Genomic DNA, 16,314 nt, shown 5'->3' with positions numbered 1-16,314 from the left:
ACAGATTTTAATTTGAAATATGTACAGATATTATCCCCCGGTTCTCTGTGACTGTAAATTACAATTGTGTATGCGCTGCTCGGGGACAGGAGCGCACGCGTCGTTCCGGGACTGTAGCGTACTAACCACAGTCAACAAGCCAATTTGTATATTTATTTATTCCAATATACACCTAAAGTCTCGAAAGCCTATTACAGTCACGTTAGACTATAGACAGGTTAATCTAACCAACCTTTATTTCTTCCCTGGCTTCGATGTGTTGATGTTTCGGCCGTCAAACACAGACTCTCCGATCCTACTGAATTTCTCAGCTTATATACCCTTCAGGTATCATGTGACCAGCTGAGGATCGAATGGGATGCGTAAATGAAACCGGAAGTTAGTCAGCACAATTCTACCACAGGGAACCGAAGGGATATTTTTGATTTTGATTATAACTGCACTTCAACACTATTCAATCATTATAATGGAGTTTTAAACATCGGGCCCTGAAACATCAAGAGCCCCTGCCCTGAGGGCTTAAATTTTCTTGTAAAACCAAGTATTTTTTTTTTTTCAATTAATTACCTAAATTAAGTTCTATGTGTAACACACATGTTCAATTTTCAGCCATTGTCTATAAAAATTATAAATCGGCAAAACAAAACTTAACCTGTACAGATGAATGCAAATATATGCTACCTGGGAGTGTAAAAACATTGATTTAAATCCTTACTGGATTTCCATGAATATTTTTGGGAGTTGATTTTAATCAACTCTCCTATGCAGTTACTCTGACAAACCGAAAACGAAACAGTGTTTGGACCAAAGCACAAATCATCGCCGCTGACAAGAATTAGTTCTTGAGAATAATTGGTAAATTCGAAATAATGTATGCTAAAGCATTGTTTTCAAGGAAACATATTTATAAATACCTTGAAAATAGTCAGATTTAAAAAAGTACGAAAAATTTAGATATTTTTGTAGTTGTATGTATTCATACGCCAGAGTTCAATACAGTCTCGTTCAACTCGAGCGTTTGGTTGAACGAGACGAGAGTTCAATACTGCTTGGATCCATAAATTCTCCAGAAATATTTTCTTTTACTAATACATAGTTTGATTGAATTTATTCTATTTTTAAATATTACTTAACATGATTCATATGGGGTTTTATCAACATTCTTGAGTTGAAAAAGTCCAAAAATTCATATTATTAAAATGTGCGTAATTCAAATACAGATTAGAAACTACCTGTACTTGTCTTGCAAAATAACATATCATTGATTGTAAAATATATAAACATTAATAAAATCAACTCCCATCAGTTATTCGGTACTTTGATTTATAAAATCTGAACCAAAAGCATGAGGGAGAAACCCTACTATGGGGGAAAAGCTACCCGGGGGGAAAGGGTACCATATAGGAGGTTTTCCGGGGGGAAAAGCTACTATGGGGGAAAAACTGCTATACAACACCGGTATTACTATAGAATCTTTTTATTTTATTGCTTCAAGCCAAGAGTTTTGGAGTACTTGGCATTTCTTTATTTGTTAGAATAAAGGCTTAGTGAATAGGTAGCGGTAGTAAATTATATCAAAGTACTGAAGAACTGACGGGAGTTGATTTTGTCGATGTTTATTTATTTTAAAATCAATGATATGTTATTTTGCATGACAAGTACATGTATACGTAGTTTCTGATTTGAATTACGCATATTTTTATAATATGAATTTTTGAATTTTTTCGACTAGAATGTCGAGAAACCTCCATATGAATCATGTTAAATAATATTTATATTTAAAGATAAAATCAATTAAATCAAACTATGTATCAGTGGTAGAAATATTTCTCGAAAATTGTATGGATCCAAGCTATATTGAGCTCTAGTCTCGTTCAACCAAACGCTCGGCTGACACCGTAAATCTCCGACAAGGATTTACGGAGACAGCCGAGCGTCGAGTTGAACGAGACTATGTTGAACTCCGGCGTAGGAATACATACGACTACAAAAACTATTTAAATTGTTCGTATCATTTAAAATCTGACTTTTTTTAAGGTATTTGTAAATAAGTTTCCTTGAAAAACAATGCTTTAGCATACATTACATCGAATTCATCAATTATTTTCAAGATTTAAGTCTTGTCAGGAGCAATGATTTGTGCTGAGGTCCAAACACTGTTTCACTTTCGGTTTGTCCGAGTGACTGCATAGGAGAGTTGATTAAAAATCAACTCCCAAAAATTAATAAGTGTAAAGAATCTGCCTATGGAAGTTTGAAGCTTGATTAATTAGATTTGTAAATTGATGTACTAGAATATCCAAACTAAAGGCTTGGTCAGACAATCGTTTCCACCCATAAAAGATTAATATTTTATGATGAATAAGATAAGATTTGAAAACAAAATGATATGTCTTTTAATAACAATTGAGCATTAAGCATTGAGCTGTTGTTTTAGAATGTATAAATATCTAGAGAAGGGAAACAGCTGATACAGTATTGGCTTAATTTGCTGTGTGTGAATTTTATCAATAATTGCTTTCATTGCAGAAAGAAATGGTGGACAGATGTCACCACTGGATTCAGCCATGTTCATTTTCAGTCGAGATTTCACTGCACTAGATACATTGCAGTGAGTAAAGCAATCAATACAATGTACTGCCAAATCTCTTTGCTTCCAAAAAAAGCCGCAATTAAAATTGTGGATATATACAAGTAAAAAACATTTTTCGTACCCGTAAAAAAGACAAGAGACATAGCATTTCTCCTCATTTTATTTCTTGTTCTGTCAGGATCTTCAGCAGTGAGGCCTACCTGGATGAGCACCTGGCTGTAATACATCCTATGTATATCTCTGACAGTGTCACCAAGGGATCAAAGACTGTCCTAATGCAGTACAAACTTCCTCCAGAAGAGGTGTACCAAGGTAGTTAATAGATGGGGGAAAATAAAGTTGTTGTTTTTTGGCCAAACTAATATCTAATATGGTAATCATGGGGGTGTGTTCCCCTTTTTTCACACATTTGATAATTGGGTATAGAACAATAGGTGTGAAATGTGTTGTGATAGCAATTATGATTTCGATCTGTGATTTACATGTACCTTGATTTTGACCTGTTTTTTATCGGCACATTAAACAAGAAAAATAAAAAGATTTCGTTGTGCTATATATGACTAATAAATATGCAAAAAAAAACCCAGCAATTTTTTAAAAAAAATAATATTTTGTGTTTTACGATTAATATAATATGTAAAAATATTATTTATAGGAAGAATATAGAGAGATTTTGTTGTGTTTTACGATTAATGATAATAATACAGAGGGTTCCACATAATCTGATAGCGGTTAATCGAATAATTCGGTTAATCTGATATAGTCTCAATTTTCGGGACCAGGCGAGCTTTAATGCTTTTTGAGCATGACAAAAATGAATGCCAAATGACACATCTATAATCTCTTGTCCATAATCCCTGAAAGTTTGAACTCAATATCTTTTACCATTTATGAGGAGATCCCTGGACAAGCCGACCCTCTGAAAATCACTAAAACGTCATTATCTTAAGAACGGAAATGATGTCATCAAAATAAAAAATGTATTATAAGTTCATATCAATATCTATTAGATCTGAAAGTTTCATGTAAATCGGCCAAGCCATTTCCGAGAAATCGCGTGCACAAATTTTGTAAGAAAAAAATAATAACTAGAGCAAAGGTCGTTGCAAAGTAACGAGTGGGTCTTCCGTTAATGTCGAAAGTAGAGCTAGAAGTTCCTGTTAAAAGCAGAGTTCTTAAACCAATAACAAAAAGTAACTAAATTAAAAAGATAAAAAAATCTCTAAAAATTCTTGGTACCACTTAACAAAATCCAAATAATTGTGAGTATGAATTAACAAAAACCTTTACGATTACAAGAACGACATAACCAAAAACCAATCTGAATTAACAATTATCGAATTATTTTTGGTTCATTTCTGTTCATTTTCTTCGCAGAAGATGAACGTATTGAAATCAAATTTGGTATACAGGTTTATCATGATAATATCTAGGTCAAGTTCGATATTGGGTATGATCGAGCAATTTTCGACAGAGTTAAGGCCCTTGGACGTAGAAAAATTCTAGTTTTTTGCAGTTTCCGCTCATTTTCTTCGCAGATGTTGAACGTATTGAAATCAAATTTGGTATACAGGTTTATCATGATAATATCTAGGTCAAGTTCGATATTGGGTACGATCGAGCAATTTTCGACAGAGTAATGGCCCTTGGACATAGAAAAATTCTAGTTTTTTGCAGTTTCCGCTCATTTTCTTCGCAGAGGATGAACACATTGAACTGAAATTTGGTATACAGGTTTATCTTGATAATATCTAGGTCAAGTTCGATATTGGGTATGATAGAGCAATATTCGACAGAGTTATGACCCTTGGACTAAGAAAAATTCCAGTTATTTGAAGTTTACGTAAATTTTCTTTGTGGATGTTTCCAAGGGAGGGGGGCATAAGTGTTTCACAAACATCTCTTGTTTTTTGTATGTGTGCTTGTACAAATAATGTTTTTTTTGTTTTTTGTCAATTACCCTGTTTTATGAAACAAACTATAGCAATGAAGCAATTATCTCACCTGGTCAAATTCCCGTTTCACACACATTTTTTTTTACGGTATACCAAATTTTCAAATGTGTGCAAAACGGGAACAAACCCTCATGAGTTTGGTGTGAGTCGATCAACCTTATCAAAACAGAAGCTAAGTCTGAGCAAACATGCAGCAAAGGCAAACACTGGGTTCCATAGGGGTGTGCCTTCTGTAAAGTTGTGTCTAGTTAAAAAACTCTAGTTGTTATTGTACAGCCATATGCAATGCTTTCCTACCAACATTGTATTTTGAATTCATCCCCTTACGGCCATCTCGATCAATAAAAAAAAAATGGCCTAAATTCAAGCAACATACCAGAATTTTGTCAAGGGCTATTTAATTTCATTAAGTGAATTTAAAAAGAGGAAAATTAATTTTCAGTGCCATTGATATTGGGAAAAATTAACATGGAGCATGTACAGTAGTTTTGAAATTGGTATGTTTTATTTATCACAGCAACTAAAGACAAACAAGTTTACAAATGGGACAGAAACTCGGACCTGAAGAATGAACAACAGCAAGTACGTACCATGATGGCTATTGATGCATGTCTAACTGATTTCTAGTAATCTTTTAAACATAGCATTTTAGTACGATTTGAGTTATAATACACTTATTTAATTATACCCCATGCAATAGGTTGTGAGGAGTATAATGTTTTTTAGCCATCAGTCTGGAGTTTTTTTGTAAGCACAACTCCTCTGAAACAGCTGCATGGAATTTGTGAAACTTTGTAGATACTTGGGACACAATGTGTACATATGCATATTATCAGAGTCCAATTTGGATTCCATTATTTTTGTGGGAATTTTGGCTTAGAACTTTGGCCATATATTGAATGTAGACAGTTTGTAAGCGCAACTTTTCTTAAACCGCTGTATGGAATTTCGTTAAACTTTGTATGTACACAAAATGTAGATGTGCATATTACCATGAAATTCAGACCCCATTATTTTTCCGTGGATTTTTACACTTTTGTTGTTGTTAAAGACAAAAGTATAGATATCCAAACTTGCATGCAATTTTGATGTGCTGATTTTAGGAGTTTTGGTCATTTTATAATCAAATTATTTTGTGTATTAATGCATACTCTGACATTTATTTTGTGTAGCATCGTCAACTAATGAGGTGGTGTGGGGTATGTGAGCTTTTTAGGGCCCCACTCTGCGGGCATCCTATAGTGATCAGTCTGTCCGTCCATCCATCCTTTTATCTGTCCATCCGAGATCTCTTGTCCAGAGCATTTTTTCTCTCCCCTTGGCCCAATCTGGTTCATACTTCACTTACAGAGCGCCTTTGGGTAAATAATGTGCAGTGACCTTGAATCATGTTTATAGGTCTAAGGTTAAGGTCGTAGCAGAATTGTATGAAAAATTCTTGTCTGGGGCATATCTTCTTTCCCCTTAGTCCAATCTGGCTCATACTTCACTCACAGAGTACCTATGGTCAAAGGGCGTGCAGTGACCTTAAATGGAGTTTGTAGGTCAAGGGTAAAGGTCATATCAGACCATGAAAAATTTCTTTTTTAAGGGCATATGTACTCTCCACTAAGCCCTATTTGGCTCATACTTCACAAAAACAGGGCTTTTGAGTAAAGGGTGTGCAGTGACCTTGAACCAAGTTTCAAGGTCAAATGTGAAGGTCATAGCAGAATTGTATGAAAAATCCTTGTGCAGAGCATGTCTTCCCTCCCTTTGGTCCAATCTGGCTCATACTTTACCCACAGGGTGCCTTTGATCAGAGTATGCAGCAACTTTGAATGATGTTTGTAGGTCAAGTGTCAAATTCATATCAGATCACACAGAAATCCTTTTTTAAGAGCATATGTACTCTTCACTTCACCCTATTTGGCTCATTCTTCACTTAAACAGAGCTTTGACTTTGAACCTAGTCGATGTGAAAGTCATAGCAGATCTGTTATAATCAGTTTTTGACCATAGATAATTTTCCATTTGCTTAATCTTGCTCAGGTTAAACAAAAATGCCTGTATGTAAGGGGTAATAAGATTGATCTAAAAGTTCAATGCCAGCTGGAAAATTTTCAAGTAATACGTCAAGGTCAAAGCAAAATTCTTTGAAATGCATCATATTATTGTCCATTATTTAAGCGGGGCCCTTAGAGATGGTCACTCAATGTTGTCTAGTTTAATCTGCTTTAATTTGACAAGAGAGTTCTGCTGTTTGATTGGTATTACTGATATGGGCAAGAAACAAATGTCCTTACATTTGAAAAAGAATACCTGGGATTAAATTGCATAATCTGAAAAATTAAGTTTGAAGATGTTATGTAACACAAAATTTTAATTCATATGAAGAAAATAGTCATGGTTAGATTAAGATTTCATTGCATTTTTGTACATAATACACCTGCAACAATATACCGGTACAGGGTTTTTTCCATCACCATTCAATTTTGAAATTCACAGGTACTGGGGTATATACATGTACATTGTTTTCCAGGTCAGAACAGGCAGACAGACTTGCAGAAGAGCAAAGTTGTGTCTGGATGAAAATACGGGCAATGAATCTGAAGGAGCCAAAACCAGAAGAAGACAGGGACCAAGTTACACAGACAGTGAAAATGACAGTTCTGTCACCATGACCACAGAGAGACAGCAGTCAGCTGTCGTGCCAAGGGAAGTGCTAGGTACACAGATTTATGTTATTTAATATTTACTTTTATTAGTTTATTTCCTCATATAAACCTATAAAAGAAGAAAACTTATATTTCTGTGTGAACAAGAGGTCATATTTTTGATTTCCTCATATGAACCTATAGATGAGAAAAACTTTCATTTCTGTGTGAACTTCTTAGCAGGTCAAGAGGTCATATTTTTATGTCACAATGATCATCGCAAAAGCTCATGGTTTGACTGTTGCATTATTATAAACATAAAAACATGGTTATATTCTTAAGGCCTAAAAAAAAAGTTGTATGTTTAGGGTAACCCGACTTAACCTACAAAAATGCCCCGATCCTACCATTTTTAGATGTCTGTTTTTATCCGATTGTGAATTTTATATTATTTTTATTAAAAAATCTGTTTTTAAATATGACACAAACAAACATTCTTAGGATTCATGCAGAAAAAAATATGAAAAAATAAAAAAAAATCCCTACCTACCTAATTTTTTCATCAGTGTTACCCTAAACACACAAATTTTTTGATAGGCCTAATTATGAGCAATTTGACTTTCTAAAGGGTAAATATAAGTAATTAACAACAATATTAACAAGAGGCCAATTGGAATTATGAATAATGAAGTCAGTTTTTCATACAGATGTGAAAGAATAGAGAAGAAGATTTTTAAAATATGCATTAACACTATATTGCCCCTGCCCATGTCCTGAACTCCTGACCCAGGGGCCATGAATTTCACAATTTTGGTAGAGTGGACATCATAACCATGTACAATGTATTCAGTTTTTTGCCCACATGTGTGGGAGTAAAGATGAAGATTTAAGATTTAATACATTTTTACTATATGGCAATATTGGCCCCACCCTAGAGCCCGAACCCCTAACACAGGGGTCACGAATTTCACAATTTTGGTAGAGGGCATCATGGACATTATAATCATGCATTTAGTTTTTAACAAATGTATATGGGAGAAGAGAAGATTTTCTAAGATTTAATACATTTTAACTGTATGGCCATATTGGCCCCACCCAAGAGCCTGAATCCCTGACCCAATGGCCATGAATTTCACAATTTTGGTAGAGGGCTTCATGGACATCATTAGAGCTGCCAACCCTTACTATTTTGGCGTAAGGCTTACGAAATTAGCGTATAAAATCCGCCTTACGATTTTTCTTTTTATTCTTCCGATTTCGTTTTTTTTTTATCAAGATCTGAAATACTGGAATTTTTATGTCCGTCCGTCTACAGTTTTACTATTATAATACCGAGCGCAGCGAGAGGCGGGCACAGCCCGCCTCGCAAAGCGAGGATTAATGGTAACACGTATATATATGAAAATCAGTGAATAATGAAATTTGAATCAGGGGTACTTAGGCCAAAAAAAAATTCTTCCAGTCCTGGGCGCCGCCATATTGGCAGCCATTTTGTTTTTAAAAAGTTAGTTCGATCATTGATTGACTGGTACTTATCAATGTTTATTGCCCCTAAACTCCATTAAAATTTTCTAGTGTTTCAATAAAAGGTAATTTGAATTAAAAGAAATAAAAGAGGACACCAGATAAGTTTAAATAGTGCTTCAATCAAGAAACATGACTAATTCTATGTATATCTTATTAAATTATCAGATGGAAAATTATAAAAACATTAACATCAAGGAACTGATCTTTTAGATACTGACTAAAGTATTCTATTTTATTACCACGGCATTTATGTGAATTAAATTGATAAACAATGAAAGAAGAAATAAAAAAAAGTTCGGAATAACGTAACTCTCTTCGGCCATTTCCGAAGACAAAACGTGTACGTTTCACGTATGAAGCATGACATCATAATTTGTTTTCCCTTGGACTGAAATGTCACATTTTTATTGGTTTAAACATAGCACGTGATTGCCTCATATATCTCTATATTTGTTCTGTGAGAAATAATATTAGGCAATATGGCCGTCATTGGTCGATGCTTCGCTTACTCATTTTGACATTTCTTAGTATTTAATACATAAACCGCATGCCGGAAGTTCTAAAAGTATTTGGAGTAGTTGCCCTTTGAAATTCTTTAAAATTAGAGTAGTTGCCCTTAGAATATTGACGTCACATTGTTTTGTCTGGAGCAGAACAAAATGGCAGCGTCGAAATTTGTTCAAATCTCTGCAGAGGAAAGGGAGAAAACATTTAAAATTGAATAGCAACAAAACATTGTAAGTAAACATGGCTAAAGCAAAGATTTTTAAAGAGTATTTGAAAGGTGAGATTGAAAATTTTGCAGAGTTTAAATGAGTTAAATTGGACGATATGTTAGGCATCTTGTACATGGCTTTGCGTAGATAATCGCTATTTGTGAATAAATATGTCGCTTGATAGTCCTCGGGAAAACAAAACACTTATTAGGTTAGTTACTGACTCACTACGGAAATATATTGGGTTGATCAATCTCATAGACGGCTCGGCTTCGCCTCGCCATCTATGAGATTGATCAACCCAATATATTTCCGTAGTGAGTCAGTAACTAACCTAATAAGTAATAGTAGACTGAGCATGCGACGTTTAGTTAAACTTTTGCTAATGATTTGAGTAGGCAACCAGGCGGATCCTACTGTGTCCGTTTCAAATAAACTTTATTCTACAAAAATCAAACTGCACTGTGTTAAATTTGCGCTCGGTCCAACGGTCACACCGTTTACATATTAAATATTGTCATACTCTCTACAGCTCTTACTTGTATCTCGTCTCGCTTATAGAAGGCCGATATTTTCAATCACATTCATGTGAAAGTTTTATCGTAAACAAAATGGAACCCGCCGAAACGTCCACGTTGAAAAGGAAAGCCAGCTGAAAATAACAATACTCCCCCTAAAAAGAAGACACAATGGAACCAAAAGTATAAAGAGGACTACCATGTTAAATACGACTGTATTTTGAAATCGGGAAAAGGTATTTTTTATGCCAAGTGTGTGGTTTGTGGCGTTGACTTTAACATTTCACACGGGGGAGAAAACGATGTAAAGAAGCATATAAAAACAATTAAACATCAACAAACTTGTAAAAGTGCCTGTTTATCTAAGAAAATGGACAATTTTTTTGTTAAAAAATCCGACTCTTCTGGAACAACGAAATCGGAATGTTTATTTACGTCATTTATAATTGAACATAATCTTCCAATAAGTATTGCAGACCACGCAACAAAACTTTTTCCTAGAATGTTTCCCGACTCTGAAATGGCAAAAAAATATAGCTGTGGCCGCACTAAAACTTCAGCAATTATAAACGAAATGGCAAATAATGTTAGACAATGCATGGTATTAGATTTAAATGGGAAAGCCTACACTGTATCAACAGACGGGAGTAACGATGTTGACATGAAACTTTATCCAATTGTGCTAACATATTTGGATGAAAAACTTTCAAAAAATGTTAATTGTCTTTTATCTGTTCCAAACTTAGAAGGAAAATCAACAGGTGAAAACATTGCGAATTTAATGTGTAGTGAACTTAAATTAAATGGACTTGACATAAAAAACTGTGTTTCACTTAGAGTGGACAATGCCAATGTAATGATTGGAAAGAAAAAAGGAGTAGCAGGATGTTTGCTTAAAAAAAACAACAAAATGATTATTCGTGGGTGCCAATGTCATCTTATTCATCTGGCTGCTGAAAAAGCAGCAAAAACTTTGCCTTATCAATTCAATGAAATTTTAGTTGATTTATTTTATTACCTAGAAAAATCAGCTAAAAGAAAACAAGAACTTGCAGAATTTCAGATCTTGAATGATAGTCAGATACAGAAACACAAAGAATACTGAAACATGTCTGCACAAGATGGTTATCTATGGGTGTGTGCCTCAGTAGACTTATTTAAAAATGGGTCCCATTGCGAAAATATTTTGAATCCAAAATGAAAGACGATGACAAAAATAAAAGTGATACAAAACAAAAAAAAGATATGAAACAGGTCAGTGAATCGAATGAAGTTTGTGGACAAAATGATGGTAGTAAAAGCAAGACTTGTACCAAACAAAAATGTTCAAACGGTAGAGAAAAATCTTCAGTGCAGAAACAACAGACTGTTCTTTGTTTTGCAAGTCAAACAAGCTCAACATCTGTAAAGATAACGAATAAATCAATTCCAAAGTCTGATGTTGGTAAAGGAACTGGATTACAAGAAGAAAACAGAACTTATATCCTGGAACAAAGGCTATACAGACTTTTGTCATCTAGACGTTGTGCAGTGTATGCTGTGTTTTTGCAGAAATGTGTCCAGGTGTTTGACAAATTTAATACTATGCTTCAGACTGAGGAGCCTTTAATATACAAACTGCAGCGGATTCTATTGTCTCTTTACAAAGAAATTTTACAAAGACTTATCAAACCTGGCTGTATTGCTAAAGAAGAAAATATTTTGCGGGTGGATTACAAACATAAGGATGACCAATTTCCCAATGAAAGCCTAGTAGTAGGGTATGAGGTGAAACCTTTCCTAGAAAAACTTTAACAAATTGGAAAAGATGAATTTTATGGACATGTTTGGGAATACTATGTGACAGCTTTGGATTACATGAAACAAAAATTGCCCTTGTCAGATGTTACCCTAAAACATGCAGAAGTAGCTGATATTGAGAAAAGGAGTGATCAGTCCTTTGATTCTGTGGTGTATTTTGCAGATAAATTGGAACTAGCGCGCATAATGGAATATGCCAGCAGGGCAGTTGCTATTCATTTAAAAAGAAAGAGGGGACTACAACAGCAGAAATGATGAATAATCTTCAAACAGAATTCAATTCCTACCAGTCTGATAAATTGTCAGAAGTAGACTTGAGTTTACCCATCACTGAGTGCTGGTGTGCTATTGGGCTGATAAAAAATGAGTTAGGAGAATTGAAATTCAAAGTACTTTCAGAATTAATGAAGTCTATACTATGTATTCCTCACAGTAATGCGGGATGTGAGCGAGTATTTTCGTTAGTTCGACATCACAAAATCCGTATCTGCCTCCGGGGCTGATACAGGTTATCAGCCCTCCAGGGCTGATACGGATCCGTATCACACCCCTTGCGGAACTCCTCTGCCTTTTTTCGCTTCGGCATTTTTGCATGTTTACAGACGAAAAATAAAACATTTTCAGTTACAGTCGACATTTTTAAGTGCAGTTGAAAACTTCAAATGCTAGCAAATGTTTTAAAACTTTTAAAACCTGATGAAATTCCGTTCTGTAGCTTCATGTTTGTTAAAACAAGAAGAACTCATATTTTTATTAAATACATGTACATGTCCAGACTTTTTTCAAATGATATGAATAATCAATTTGTTCAAGTTGATGGGTTTTCTTTTTAAATTTATTACTAAGTATGTAATAAATATAATAATTATAGATACCCTTTTCCATATCACAGCCTGTATCAGCCCTCGACCAATATCAACCCTCGGACCTTCAGCCCTCGGGCTGATATTGGAGTCTCGGGCTGATACAAGCTGTGATATGGAAAAGGGTATGTATTATTCTCTATATACAGTGGGGTCATTTATAAATTAAATTGAGACTAGAAATATGCTTCAAATTGCACCAATTGCATGTCCATTTACAAAAAATTTACACCCGGACCCCCGCCTTACTATTTTTTATTTTTAAATGTTGGCAGCTCTGCATCATAACCATGCAACCAGTTTTTTCCTCACATGTGTGGGAGTAGAGAAGAAGATTTTTGAAAATTTGGCTTTTTTTGCATATTTGGCACCACCTGTGGTGCCCAGGGGTACCATGGTAGAGCCATGAATTTCACAATTTACCGTAGATTCCTCTTATCATTAAGATGCCTCACATTAAATATGGTAACAATTGGACTTGTAGTTTTTAAGAAGTTAAAAATGTAAAATTGTTAACGCACGACGACGGACGAAAACGGATAGCAATAGGTCACCTGAGTTTATTCAGGTGACCTAAAAATTTCACTGGGATAAGGACTTGGTTGGCATGTGATAAAATCTTTTGAAAAGCTTCCTTAATATCATGGTGAATATTTAACATAGTTATTTATTTCTTAAACAACATTAATTCAAAAATTTGAGAGAGCATTCTAATATATGCTTAATGCAATTCATGGCTTTTAAATTCAGATGCATAAAGGCTTCTGTTGATCTTATTAAAATACAAAAAAAGTACTAGTATTATTTTAAAATGTACATTGAAAGGACACATTTAAGTACACCAAAGCTACCAATCGTGAAATTGTGCACAATCTTCATTTTTAATTGCAGAAGATATGTGCCATATTGATGATATTCCCAAAATAACTGGTGTGTTAGAGGAATTTATTCCAGGAAAGAATGGCTGTGAAGTTTTTAAAAAGTGAGTTAACATTTCGTCTGATGGATTAAGAAGACTACATTGTGGACCCAGAGATGGGATTATAAACTGTTTTTCATTGTTTCAAACTATAACGTTATCTATGGAGGCAGCTACAAATGTCCATGATCACAGAATATTCATTTAAAAGCACTACAAACAATATTAACTGACAAAGAATACCTTTATACGGATGAATTTTAAAATTTTTCTTGTAACCAAGTCTGTGCATTACTGGTAATGTCTTTTTAAAAGATTGATATCATTATTTGATTTGTCATGCACACAAGCATAATACAGTGTATACATATTTTTGTGAAACAAATGTTTTAAAAAATGTAAACCAATTAATTCATAACTTTTTTTATTGTAACAACACATTTCAGACATTTTCATTTTTTATGTTGCATGCTGTTTCTCAAAACTGTGAATAAATAGACAGCACTATATACATTGTAATACATGTGATTTCATTTGTATAATTACCATATCATATCCATTTCTTTTTTGTGTGTCACAAGATTTGCTAAAATGCGAAAAAAATGTAGCATTTTTAATTTGCATCAGTCATTTTTTGTGATTTTAAAATTTCTCACAGAACATAATTACAAGATTTTTCTGCGTATTCAATATTTTGAGATTTAAATTATCAGATATACCGTATGAACCTATTATGAATTGCAGTATATTTTTTACATAATCCTTATATGGAAATAAATAATAAAATTAAAAAAAAAGAAAGAATTCAATTGTTGTTGTTGTCATGAATGACCCATTTTAGATTTAATATTTTAGGTTCCTATTAAACAAAATTTACTGATACTTCAAGCAATGTATTTATCTTGCCAAAATATATAGAAGATATCTATATTGTGCAATTTTATATTTGCTTTATCCAACGAGTTGAAATGGTGTATATTTTCGCGAGGCTTGTCGAGCTAATTTAACCATTTCAACGAGTTGGATAAAGCAAATATAAAATCACACAATTATAGATGTTCTATTTATCTCATACAACTTGATTTATATCATGAAGTTTTTGAGACAATCCCTTATATATGACCCAATTTTTTTTCAAAGATTAAATGATGATGCAACGTTGTGTTATGTGGTTATTGTGCCCTTGTGCATTACAATTTAGTATGTCATTTCGGAGATAAGTATAACTATTTTGAAGTAAAGTTTCACTGAAATAAACCTTGAAATAATTTTTTATCTGTAAATGATTTTTCTTAGAGCTTAATCACTTTATTAATTAGAGCTTAATCACTTTATTAAATGGGAATACTGATTAGAAGACTTGAATAATCAAGTTTGTTGACATACACAAAAGTTGCGAATGCTCGCTTGTTTGAATTGACTGGAACCATTAACAGTTGTTGATGTTTTATAAAACAAACACCAGCCTAATAATTCAAAGACTAAAGATGCTTACTGGTGGTGAAATAAAAGACTTGGGAGACATTATTTAGGTATGTTCTTTTTATAGAAACAGAACGAAAGCGCTCTGTTTTCATCCAGTCTGGATGAACTCCTTGATAGCTAAGTTAGCTAGGCCTAATGCGATTTGAAATTTTTTAAACTACACAGTTATGTGTTTTCCTTCATAATCGTAATTCAATTCTTCGATAAAATCCATTTTTAATCAAGTTTTGGTAGTAGATATACAGAGTGTCCCAGAATATCTGATACCATTTGAAATTCGCAGAAATTGAATATTATTTGGCCAAAAATTGTATATTGTACGAAAGACGAATTGGCCCACATTAAAAAATATTTTTATCTTGTAAGTACGAGAAAAGATCTCGTTATTGTGAGTTAATTATTTTGAAATAACGAGAAAAGATCTTGCAATAATGAGAAAAGATTGCGGAATTATGAGTTAATTTTCTTGTTATTACGAGAAAAGATCTCGTTATTACGAGTTAATTTTCTCATTATTACGAGAAAAGATCTTGTTATTACAAGTTTATTTTCTCGTTATTGCGAAAAAAGATCTCGTTATTACAAGAAAAGATTTTTTATTAAATGGTGCATTTCTGAAAAGACCTCCAAGTCGACTGGTTCACCCTTTCAGTTTACCTTTTTCTTTCAAGAAACGTTAATTCAATTTTGATTACTTTAAATAACAACGGCAATTATTCATTAAATTGTACATAAAATGATTGGATTTGACATTTTATCTTGTATGAATAAGTGGAAAGAACTTCATGTAATTTTACTTTTCATCTTAAATATTATAATCCTACACCAAAGTAAATACCAGGTATTCCTAGTTGTAAAAACACAATTTTATTTGTTACAAATATGACTTAATGACTATATAGTTTCAATCATGGATATAGAGGCTTTACCCGAATTCTATGTTCATACACAACCTATATGTATATTGAAAATATTAATTGATTTTGTATATTAACATTTTGGAGTCTGAAAACAAATTACATGTATTCTTCTTATTAATACATGTAAATACATGTAGTTCCATTAAATTAATTAATCTGCTTCGCTGTTTCTTCTGAAATTTCTTGGATCGATTTTATATCAAATTTTGTGTATGCTTTTAAACGATGATTATGCTAAGTATGTGTATAATAAAAGACATTGCAGTAGTTCATACACTTCACATGAAGGGAATAGAACAATGAAACGCGCCATTTTGAATTGATCTTTTCTCTAAATAACGAAATAATTAACTGGTAATAACAAGATCTTTTCTCATTATTA

At 33.4% G+C, this 16,314-nt stretch overlaps 1 protein-coding gene across 5 annotated transcripts in view; it reads left to right on the top strand.

Moving 5' to 3' along the window:
* The window catches only part of LOC128176220 (telomere repeats-binding bouquet formation protein 2-like), a 21,603-nt gene extending 5,289 nt beyond the window's left edge, over positions 1-16,314 (top strand). For 3 of the 5 annotated variants that reach the window (XM_052842387.1, XM_052842388.1, XM_052842386.1), the window contains 5 exons: positions 2,530-2,611; positions 2,772-2,905; positions 5,066-5,130; positions 7,070-7,256; positions 13,500-16,314. In XM_052842387.1, the coding sequence (XP_052698347.1) occupies positions 2,530-2,611; positions 2,772-2,905; positions 5,066-5,130; positions 7,070-7,256; positions 13,500-13,594 (563 nt within the window). In that variant the 3' untranslated portion in view covers positions 13,595-16,314. The remainder of the gene's footprint in view (positions 1-2,529; positions 2,612-2,771; positions 2,906-5,065; positions 5,131-7,069; positions 7,257-13,499) is intronic. The other 2 variants (XM_052842384.1, XM_052842385.1) reach the window with 1 other exon arrangement.

This window comes from Crassostrea angulata, chromosome 3 (assembly GCF_025612915.1).
Source record: "Crassostrea angulata isolate pt1a10 chromosome 3, ASM2561291v2, whole genome shotgun sequence".
In the NCBI taxonomy this organism is placed as follows: Eukaryota; Metazoa; Mollusca; class Bivalvia; order Ostreida; family Ostreidae; genus Magallana; species Magallana angulata.
Note: the sequence above shows the minus strand (reverse complement) of the source record. Positions and strands in the feature narration are given on the sequence as shown.